At 32.3% G+C, this 12,054-nt stretch overlaps 1 protein-coding gene across 1 annotated transcript in view; it reads left to right on the top strand.

Moving 5' to 3' along the window:
- The window catches only part of LOC106468292 (phosphatidylinositol 3-kinase catalytic subunit type 3-like), a 37,013-nt gene extending 31,938 nt beyond the window's left edge, over nt 1–5,075 (top strand). Inside the window, exons 17-21 of the mRNA XM_022396631.1 lie at nt 695–769; nt 1,067–1,235; nt 1,869–1,959; nt 2,936–3,061; nt 4,836–5,075. Of these exons, the coding sequence (XP_022252339.1) occupies nt 695–769; nt 1,067–1,235; nt 1,869–1,959; nt 2,936–3,061; nt 4,836–4,850 (476 nt within the window). The 3' untranslated portion in view covers nt 4,851–5,075. The remainder of the gene's footprint in view (nt 1–694; nt 770–1,066; nt 1,236–1,868; nt 1,960–2,935; nt 3,062–4,835) is intronic.
- The last annotated feature ends 6,979 nt before the right edge of the window (nt 5,076–12,054 follow it).

Genomic DNA, 12,054 nt, shown 5'->3' on the forward strand with positions numbered 1-12,054 from the left:
ATAGAACGTATACCTATAGATACATAACGTTTATTAAATGGACTATTTATCTAATATTATAGAAGGTATACCTATAGATACATAACGTTTATTAAATGGACTATTTCTCTGATATTATAGAAGGTATACCTATAGATACATAACGTTTATTAAATGGACTATTTATCTGATATTATAGAACGTATACTTTATACCTTCTATAATATCAGATAAATAGTCCATGTAATAAACGTTATGTATCTATAGGTATACCTTCTATAATAGTCCATGTAATAAACGTTATGTATCTATAGGTATACCTTCTATAATATCAGAGAAATAGTCCATTTAATAAACGTTATGTATCTATAGGTATACCTTCTATAATATTAGATAAATAGTCCATTTAATAAACGTTATGTATCTATCCTATAGATACATAACGTTTATTAAATGGACTATTTCTCTGATATTATAGAAGGTATACCTATAGATACATTACCTTCTATAATATCAGAGAAATAGTCCATTTAATAAACGTTATGTATCTATAGGTATACCTTCTATAATATCAGAGAAATAGTCCATTTAATAAACGTTTTTTGTCTTCCTCTCTGACACACAACATGATTCTGATACATTACTACTTTTTTACATGTCATGTTGTAACATTTAAAACTACATAAAATTGTACATGAACATTTGTTTTTCCAAGCTGGTTATTGCGTGATTACCTACCTGCTAGGCGTCGGAGATCGACACTTGGATAACTTACTTCTTACAAAAACTGGTGAGTTTAGAATTTAATTCAAACTTACATATAGGAGGTGAATCCAGTTTTCTCATTTGTTACAGTTATATTTAATCAATGTGGAAATATGCATAACACAAGTTTGGAGAGGGTGAAGATGTTTTTATATAAGATGTAGAGAATCTCTTTGCTTTGATCAGAAAATGAATATTGTATGTTTGGCTAAACTAATTAAATTATATATCTTACAGTTGGTAAAGTGCGAGTTGTATTTCTGAAGAAAGCTATTTTTTTGAGATTGAGTTGAATCTTAAAACTGATGTGTTTAATGATCAGGCAAGCTTTTTCACATTGATTTTGGTTACATCTTGGGGCGAGACCCTAAGCCACTACCACCACCTATGAAGTTAAGTAAGGAAATGGTTGAAGCCATGGGAGGCATCAACTCTGACCACTACCAGGAGTTTCGTAAGCAATGTTACACTGCCTTTCTACACTTACGCAGGTAAATAGATACATTGTAATATGAGGGAATTATCAAGTAAACAAAGTCCTGTAAAATTCACAGTATAAACAGATCTTGTGGGGTTTTACTTTAGATAAGCAAACACATTAATTCAGATAAGAAGTAAATAACATGGCTTAAAGATTGTTAGGAAATAAACAGACATTTAGTGTGATAATAGTATTCAAAAATAATACTATAAAGTATTTTAGAAATGCTATATTGTCTGTCAGTGTGATATCTTTCTGTTGAGCAAACTCTAAAAATGACTTTTTTGTACTTGCCATTATTTCCGAGCATCATGTATGTAAGATAGTTGTAAGAACAGATTATATAAACATGGTGTCCCAGTTATCGACTAAGCAACTATACCCAGAGACTTAACTCTTTATTTTTCTGCTCTTTCAACAGCAATATCTGTTGTAATTAGTGAAAAATACAATGTAGTATTGTAATATGTGTGTCTTTTTTATGTACTTATTATAAGTAACTGTTCACCCGACATACGGATGATGGTTTGCCAAGTCCCATTTTTCTACTTGTTGTGGTTTTTGTATATGAGGTGTGTGTGGTTTTACTGGAGTTAGGATTTTTTAACTGGCTTAAAGCTACACTTTTCTCTATACATTTCAGACATGCCAACCTGATTTTGAACTTGTTTTCTCTCATGATGGATGCCAGTGTTCCAGATATTGCTCTTGAACCTGATAAAACTGTCAAAAAGGTTCGATAACATAATGTCATACTTTAAAACATGTACACTAAAATAACTTCTTAGATAGAAACATTAAATAATGTTTTCTACAGTTCTGATTCTGGGGTTGTTCCAATGTGAATTCATTAGAAACCATTTTAAAAACAAATACAAATTTTAAAGAACTTATTAGGGCCCAGTTTTGTATTTTTCAGGACAAATTATGTCATGATATATTTTTAGAAATACAACAGACAAAGTACAGAAAAGAGAGACGTACTTTTATGCTACAAATACTGTGCAACTAGGTAGAAATACAACAGACAAAGTACAGAAAAGAGAGACGTACTGTTATGCTACAAATACTGTGCAACTTGGTAGAAATACAACAGACAAAGTACGGAAAAGAGAGACGTACTTTTATGCTACAAATACTGTGCAACTTGGTAGAAATACAACAGACAAAGTACAGAAAAGAGAGACGTACTGTTATGTTACAAATACTGGGCAACTTGGTAGAAATACAACAGACAAAGTACAGAAAAAGAGAGATGTACTGTTATGCTACAAATACTGTGCAACTTGGTTATGTTGAATAATTTAAATTGTGTATAAAAGAAAATTTAATGATTTTTTAAAACCAATTTTTAGGACGAGTGTAATCTGTAACACATATGTAGCTTCATCTTGTGCTAGTAATTAATTTTGTAAATTATTCATTTATTGTAGTGTTGAAATTCTACTATAACTGTTAGATACTAGGATACGTTATTATAAAACAAGTATTTCACACATAAGTGTACACCAATACGTACAAGATAAGTTTAGACTTGATCTGACTGATGAAGAAGCTGTACACATGTGTTTCTGTTCTAGGTACAAGATAAATTTAAACTTGATCTGACTGATGAAGAAGCTGTACACATGTGTTTCTGTTCTAGGTACAAGATAAGTTTAGACTTGATCTGACTGATGAAGAAGCTGTACACATGTGTTTCTGTTCTAGGTACAAGATAAGTTTAGACTTGATCTGACTGATGAAGAAGCTGTACACTACATGCAAAACATGATTGACATCAGTGTAACTGCTGTTATGGCTGCTCTAGTTGAACAAATTCACAAAATTGCTCAGGTTAGTAATCATAGTTTAGCATTCTTAAAGTTTATAATGCTATTTTTTGGCATTTGATGTTTTAATCAATCATTTTCAATGACGAGGAACCCACATTGAGACTAATAATGCTTGGAGGCTGCTTGAATGGGTAATGAAGAAAAACTTTAATATAAGTTTAACATAACAACAAATGTACAATGTTTCGACAAGGTTTTGTACCTGATGATGACAAAAACTTACATTAAAGTTTTTCTTCATTACCCATTCGTGCCTTCTCCATGCATTTATGACAGAAAACTGGGGTACTTTTTTTCTTCAGAATTAATCACTAAATTAATTATATAGACTTAATTACATGTTTGCAAAAGGGAAAAAAAGTGTAATGAGAAGTCACTCCCTTTTAAAGGTTTTAAAGGTTTGGCATAGTGGGTGTGTCTGAACTGTGAAGTTCTGGGTAAGGTTTGGCATAGTGGGTGTGTCTGAACTGTGAGTATGAGTTCTGAGTAAGGTTTGGCATAGTGGGTGTGTCTGAACTGTGAAGTTCTGGGTAAGGTTTGGCATAGTGGGTGTGTCTGAACTGTGAATATGAGTTCTGAGTAAGGTTTGGCATAGTGGGTGTGTCTGAACTATGAGTATGAGTTCTGGGTAAGGTTTGGCATAGTGGGTGTGTCTGAACTGTGAAGTTCTGAGTAAGGTTTGGCATAGTGGGTGTGTCTGAACTGTGAGTATGAGTTCTGAGTAAGGTTTGGCATAGTGGGTGTGTCTGAACTGTAAGTATGAGTTCTGGGTAAGGTTTGGCATAGTGGGTGTGTCTGAACTGTGAGTATGAGTTCTGAGTAAGGTTTGGCATAGTGGGTGTGTCTGAACTGTAAGTATGAGTTCTGGGTAAGGTTTGGCATAGTGGGTGTGTCTGAACTGTGAGTATGAGGGTTTATGGTTTACATTTCATTGCTGCAAAAGTGAACTCTGCACTTTGGGTCCACGAGTGCACTATAAGACTGATAGTTACGGTCCCCTATTCAATGAAACAGGAGTAGCCTGAAAGTTGATGGTTGGTGCTTTTTGACTAGCTGCCTTCCCTCTAATCCACTAGCTAGAAATTAGGAATGGCTACACACACACACACGTAGCTCTTATATAGCTTTTCATGAAAAAGAAACATATAAAGGTTGGTTTCTTTTTTTACAAACTCCAAAGAAAATTCCTTGTTTAATAAACTTGAGATAATTTAGTTATCCAATGTGCTATAAATGCCTTAATAACCATTTTAGCTTCGTTCAGTAAGTTCCTATTAACAAAGACAGAAATTAAATACTGCCATAAAAAAATGCATAATACTTGTTTGTTTTTAACTGAATTTCTCCAATTATCAGCAAAGAAGAAAAAGAAGTAGGTTGTGGTACGAAGAAAGTAATTTTTGTATGAAAACAATTTCCCACTATGGCAAATAGGGGTCGTGAAAATAAAACTATGTAAGGTGGACCTTTCTTCATGAACCTATGTGTTTTTCTGACATCATGTTTATTGTAATATATCTTCGTAACAACTATGTAACCTAAAATAAATATACTTTAAAACTGACATAAATAACTAGTACTATTATAACTATGATGTGATAAAAGTTATCTACATAATAGATGTACGTATTTCTATTGTTTTGAAGTTTTTATTTACCTGTTTATTTGAATAATGAATTAGTGCATGAGTACAGTAATTTGGTACTATATTTACCGTTTTATGTAAAATATTGTATGGATCTTACTTTCTAATGTTTAACTTATCTTTTCTGTAGTACTGGAGACGATGACGAAAGAATTTGGGGTTTTGTTATTTGTGTCACGTTCAAAGAAGAGTCTGGAAGTCTAATTGTTAAATGAGTCGTATGTCAGTATCACTGAAAACCGCTTTCATGACCGCGTGAAGGACTGTGTCTGACAAGAACTCTGTAATAAGTTGATTATGTAACATGAATATATATTGAATACCCATTGTTAGAAGCAACTGTGTACATCTAGTTTATGGCGTTCAAAAATGGAAAAATTTTCTCTTTGATGATAGACTGTTTGTTCCTCAAGACATTAGGTATCTACCAAAACTGGAAAACATTTTTATTTATCAGTAATAAGTAAAACTGTAAGTCTGAAACAAATTATCTTACTTTATTACGAGTAGAAAACACTAATGATATTCTTCATTAGAAGTATTTTAAATTCTTATTGATTATCAGTTTATTAAAAATGTAATAATGCTTTACTGATTCAAATTATTTGTTTAAAATAAAGTACTTGTAAGAACTGTAAAAAGGAATGTACTGTTTACTTGCTTACATTTCAATAAACCGTTTTTTGCAGCTTGATAGAAAAAGTATTGTAACACATTCTATGTTTGATTCAACCATTAATTTTACTACAAGTAATCCTTAACAAAACTCATAAAAGGGAGACAGATATATAAATTCTAAGTAGGTAGCCTGCTTTGATTGGAAGTTGATATGTGTAAGAACCGATTGAATTGAGAGAAAGTCTTGGCTTTGAAAATCACAGTTTTCTGTTTATTTATTTTTAGTTAAGTTTCATAAACTTCTGACAGTGTGTTTTGTATTATTTAGGGTGTTAGAATAAAATATGCTTTAAGTGAATGTAAATAAAAATATATACAGAGAAACTGAGCCTCGGGTGTTAGAAAAAAGACAAAAACATATAGCATTGGACAAAAGTAGTTAAATTAGAAGTGTAATTTACTTACATTATGAAAAAGGGTAAGCATGTTTGTCCTTACAACTTCATAAACCATCCAGAAACTACTAGAGGAAACATGATCACTGTGTCTAGTCTAGCAGCAGTATGTTGTACAATACAAACTGTAGTATGAAAATAAACCAGAAGGGGTTGTCTCTCTAATCAATCAATCTAGTGTATGTAATATGTCAACTTATAAGCCTTATATGACATTTCTCAAATTCTAAGCTTAACTTGCTGTTTAGGTGGACTGCATCAGTTATATATGTACATGCTAAATATTCGAGTGTAGTTATATTTTTTTCTCTGAAAACAATAAAAGGGATGAAAACGAGTATATTCATTGTTTATCAAAAGTACTGACTAGAATAAAAATGAAGTGGAACATAATATTTTTTTAGTATAAAAGTGTTATAGTTATTGTATTTTATGTTAAAAAATTTAATCACAAGTATGAATAAAATGTCTATTGAGATTGAATGGAAACAAAATGTCAGTTATTGAAAACATTAATTCATAAAGGTTACAAGGTATAATAAATCTTTACCTGAAGTACATATAACCTTCAATACACATCTAAACAGATAACCCTTCACTACACGTCCAAACACGGACTGCTAGCCATCCCTAATTTTGAACTGATAGTAGAGGAAAGGCAGCTAGTGGCACAGACTTTTAGCCATCCTTAATTTTGAATTGTTACTAGAGGGAGAGCAGATAGTCAGTGGCACAGACTGCTAGCCATCCCTAATTTTGAACAGATAGTAGAGGAAAGGCAGCTAGTGGCACAGACTTTTAGCCATCCTTAATTTTGAACTGATAGTAGAGGAAAGGCAGCTAGTGGCACAGACTTTTAGCCATCCCTAATTTTGAACTGATAGTAGAGGAAAGGCAGCTAGTGGCACAGACTGCTAGCCATCCCTAATTTTGAACTGATAGTAGAGGAAAGGCAGCTTTTTGTTGTTGTTGTTTTTGACTGCTGTAACGAGACGAGATCCCTGCTCCTTCTGGTCCACAGTTGGGAATGCTAACCACTAGGACACACCCAGCCAAGTAGTTTGAACATTATATACATATTTTTAGCCAACATACTTAGGGTGATCCTACATCCCAGATTTCCCAAGACGGTTACAGTCTCTGGGAAGAAAACGTCCCTAAAAGTTATCCTGATTCGAAAAAATGGCCCCCAAATTCCTTTTCATTTCATATGAACTCTGCAGCAGAGATACATTAACCACGAACATTCAGTCAGTTTTATCATCACCAGTTTGGGTAATTGCATAGTCATGTGACGACACTGGTGCATTAGCCATAGCTACAACCTTGATTATGTCATGTGTTCTTTTCTAAAACAACAAAATGACAGACACACTCATCACAGAAATACAACTGTCACTACTAAAGCTAGCGTCTGCAGTACTGGAACTGTGGTGAGTGAAGGTGTAATTTATAAAACATGGTCACCTTATCATACCCTTACCCTACTAACATCAGATGAACATAATAAACAAATGTATGTATTCAGCCATCACCTCAACCAGAACCAGTATTCTACCTTGGTAAAACGTAATTTTAGATGTGTGTATCTTAGCTAATTACGGCCCTGTATTCAGCAGTTGAAGTTTGGTACATATTAGACATGGATATACTGAACTGATGTATAAATATGTATTTAAATAATTTGTAAATGTGTACTCTCACTTAAGATATTGACATATTGAAATGGATTTGGAGGAGGGCTACAAAGATGATCCGGGGATGAAAGGGTTATATAGTAAGATCTACTTTCTCTTGAGTAAAAAAGTATCAATAGCTCAACTGTAAGTCGGAAGACTTGTAACGCTAAAAACCGGATTTCCATACTTGTGGTGAGGACAGCACAGTCTATTGTGTAGCTTTTTGCTTAACAACAGAAACAAGAAAAGAAGGCGACGTTATCGAAGGTTACAAGATTGTCCGGGATATCGATAGGATAAAGGCCTCCGACTTGTGCGATATTCTGAAAGTGTGTACAAGTTTAAGATACAGAAAAAAAACAGTTGAGCTCCAGTAAAGACAGCTTTTCTAAGGAAACTGACTTATGGAGGCTAGCACTTCACATAAGTTTAAGATGTGAGTCGATGGCTTGTGAAAAGTAAAGGGTGGGTTTAAATTTTTATTCTTGTCAAGGGCGGGTGTTAAGAAATATTCTTGAAGAGTCAAATGGTCCCTTGTTGTTCGTAGATTGTGTTATAACCCTCATCTCGAGTTAGCATTAGAAACACTGTGAAACTGTAATCAGAATTATATTTATAAAATATTTTTATCGTGAAATTATTTGTCAGTGTGCTTGTTCTTCAATATACTCAAAAAAAAAAAGATAGGCCTAGAACGACTGAGCTCATTGCGTCTTAATTTTGTTTTAAACTTCGTGTAAGGCTAATAGATGGCACCACTATCATAACGTTGTTTTTTTTTTTTTTCGTTGCTATCTGCTTTGTCTCTAACGCAGGGATGGAATCCCGAAATTTAGCGTAATAAGCTCTTAATCTTACATCTCAGTCACCTAAGGAAATCGGAATTTCTTCCTGATCTCGAAGTTTTCGCTTATTTACATCTAGTTGTAAACGTTACATGCTATTAATTAATGTCAAGTGCTACTTGAAACTCAAAACTTTATAATTAAGATAATTTACCCTTTTCTAGAAGTTTACGAACTTTTAAGTTTCAGCAAAGAAGCTATTTTTTTGTACAAATAATTCTTAAGAGTCACTTAACTGTTAAAAATAATCGTTAGACGTTTAAAGGCCATCGGAGATTTATTAATATATCTAGTAATTAGGCCGATAAGTGTAACACACCGATTATGGTTATCAACCAAGAGCACGTACTCCGTTAATCTCTGGCATCAAGTTAATGTAGGAGCAAGCTGTTTCTTTCATATAGAGGTTCCACGTCCACTCGCCTGACATTCTAAGTGATTCAACAAAATTCGTGAAGTTTCATCATGATACCAGAAAGACTAGGTTACAAATGATATTAATTGAAACTGAGGAAAAATATTGTTTTAACTGAGAAACAATGTTTAAAAGTTAGACCATCGGGTAGTCATCCAGAAATATTCTACTGTCTTATTAAAATAGACGACTTATAGTTTCAAAACTTTTCTACCGAGGAATATAGTTTCAAAGATAGTTTTTGGTGAAGTAGAAAAATCTAAGCAATGTTTATTACTTTAGCTTTGATGTTGAATCTTTGTGTATGAACATACCTACAGAAGAAACTATACAGTTAAGTGTTGATTTGATTTTTAACAAATCTCATGATTTGAATATTTCCAAACTTGAAATAGCATCCTCTGCTTAATGGTGATCTTAATGATCAAACTGATGAAGTAGCTAAAGGCTCCTTCTTTTTCCAGTAATTTTCTTTATTATTATTATGAAACCAATAGTTAGAAGACTGTCCGCAGTCTTTTAAGCTACTGTAGTTGTACAGACTTTCAACATCTTTAGAATGTCTAACAATGTTTCGTGAGTATTTGAACAGCAAACATAACAGTATACAATTTATCGAGGAATGTCAACAGGATTATAAACTCTAATTTTTGGATACATACAACAATGATGATAACTTCCACACAATATGTTTACTGGTTTGTACTCCAACATCAGAATCTTCATATCTACTGTGTGTGTAAAGAACATTTGTGCCTACAGAATTTCAAGTATTTTTGAATTTTTTGTACAAAGAATTGTTATGTGAAAATGGTTTTCCTGTACATATCATTGATCGGACACTAAAGGAAAAGTTTATTAAACCACCAACGTAAATACCCGTTAGTTATAAGTTTGTCATATGTAAATAAACATTATTTGTAAACCTGACTGTTGCTTGTAGATACAAATATCATATTCGTTCACTGAAACCATCAAATGTTATAAATTTATTAGCAATTACTGTTCTACTACAACAAAACCTGAGTGAATAAACATGTAAATTTAAGATTAACAAGGGCTAATGATGAACAGAGTTTCCGTATAAAAGAGAGCTTGTTCATACCTAGATTTAGGCCAGAGAAAGTTCTGGATACAAGTCACCCATAACTTAAAACCTGTGTGAAGGTCTGAAAGAGGGGTGGTGGTGAATAAAAACTCATTTTTATGGCGAATGTTCACCCCTCTTTTTTTTTATTTCTGCATCTTTTTTTATAGCCGATGTGGTCCTTTTTTTTAAACAATAATTTCACATTTAAGCAAAATAGTTGCCACCAGAAACAACAGACACCAGGTTTTTGGAATTTTTACATTTCCTAAACCTGTGACGTAGTTTTATAGTTTCTGGTGCTTTTCTCACCAAACATTGATAATCACACACACATATATATATATATATAATAATAATAATATGGAAACCATAGATGTACAAACACTACCAAAGTACGCTCTTGTCTTCACAATAGTCACTAAAATTTAGGGAATTTCCTTTTCTTGGTATTCTTGTTCTTTCGTGCGTTTGGCTGACTTTACTTAGGAATTTCTAGATTGTAAGCCTTGAAATTACATTTGGTGACTCAGTAGTAAGTCTGATGGCTTATAACACTAAAAATCGGGTTTTAATACCCGCGGTGGGCAAAGAACAGATAGCCCGTTGTGGGGATTTGTGCTTAACAATAAACAAACAAAAAAAGACTTAGAATGTCATTTATAACTTTAAAATTAATAAATAGCCCTTTGGAGTTTTGAAATCATTGAAAGCTAATTTCCAAATATTTATAAGTTTTAATTTTCATTAAGGGTTATTTTCGTTTGAATATTTACCCTATAATAGCTTATAGGTTTTATAACACATTGTACAATTGTACAGCTGTTTACTTCGTGTAACCACGTATTGATTTAAATTATTGTACAACTGTTTACTTCGTGTAACCACGTATTGATTTAAATTATTGTACAATTGTTTACTTCGTGTAACCACGTATTGATTTAAATTATTGTACAATTGTTTACTTCGTGTAACCACGTATTGATTTAAATTATTGTACAACTGTTTACTTCGTGTAACCACGTATTGATTTAAATTATTGTACAATTGTTTACTTCGTGTAACCACGTATTGATTTAAATTATTGTACAACTTGTTTACTTTGTGTAACCACGTATTGATTTAAATTATTGTACACTTGTTTACTTCGTGTAACCACGTATTGAATAATGTTAAAACAACAAACCATATTGTTATATACTAAATTCCAAAATATAACGCGTTTAAGAAAAGTTTCCAGTTAATTTGAAACAATTATACGACACAATGTTTATATATTAATTGCTAATACTATTAAAACAACAAAGCAAGCAATTTGGAAACGTCACTGTCATGAAACGCAGTGATACTCTGGTCTGCTAAATATATAAACTAATGCAAAATATAGCAGACGAAAAAAAAAAGAATCTGAGCGAATGTTTAAATAATAATAACTTATGATCCCTCAACGTTTTTACAGAACAAATATAACAAACTTTAGTAGAAATATTTTACTTTATAGTATGATTCACTTAGCGTCACGTCACAGCTCAACATGCTTACACTTAACGGCGTACAATTCAATATAAATTATATTACAAACGTTACCAACGGCATGTTAAGTTAGTGTACCTTATAGGCCTATTATAGCAGAATAAAAACTAGTTTTTGACGTTTCAAACAAGGCCTAACGTAACTGGGTGATTATATTCAGTTAAAAGACTATGCTTTTTTACATATATAGGCGACAAATATTGAAATAAATTTAAATATGTGTGGTGTTTTTAGTTCTCTTTCATCCGCCACTCTTAACATCTCTCTATATATTTACACAAAATTTGAAGAATATTTAGAACTGAAACTATTAATTTATTATTCTAAGATATTCAGCGCCTAAGTTGTTTAAGATATTAAAAATAAATATGAAGCCCAATCTATCATTCACTTTACGTTTTGTAAATGCGAGTAATGTTATTGTTAGTCTTAGAAGTTAGTACTATATGATGTCAGTAATCAAGTAATTAACTGAAGTTTAACGTTAGCCTTCTATTAATAATTTAGAAACTTCATATTCAATTTTAGCATAATTCCTTCCAAACTTACCTGAATATTTAAAGTGGAAGGTTTGATAAAGTGATATACACCACACCGTATCGAAGGTATCGTTGATCACACAGATCGTCTGCTTTTTGTTTTTTATTCATATATACTTTTATTTGATTGGTTGTTAAAAATGCGTTTAATAACAATAATTCATTTGTGCTATTTTCA

Source organism: Limulus polyphemus, unplaced genomic scaffold, assembly GCF_000517525.1.
Source record: "Limulus polyphemus unplaced genomic scaffold, Limulus_polyphemus-2.1.2 Scaffold2950, whole genome shotgun sequence".
NCBI lineage: Eukaryota > Metazoa > Arthropoda > Merostomata > Xiphosura > Limulidae > Limulus > Limulus polyphemus.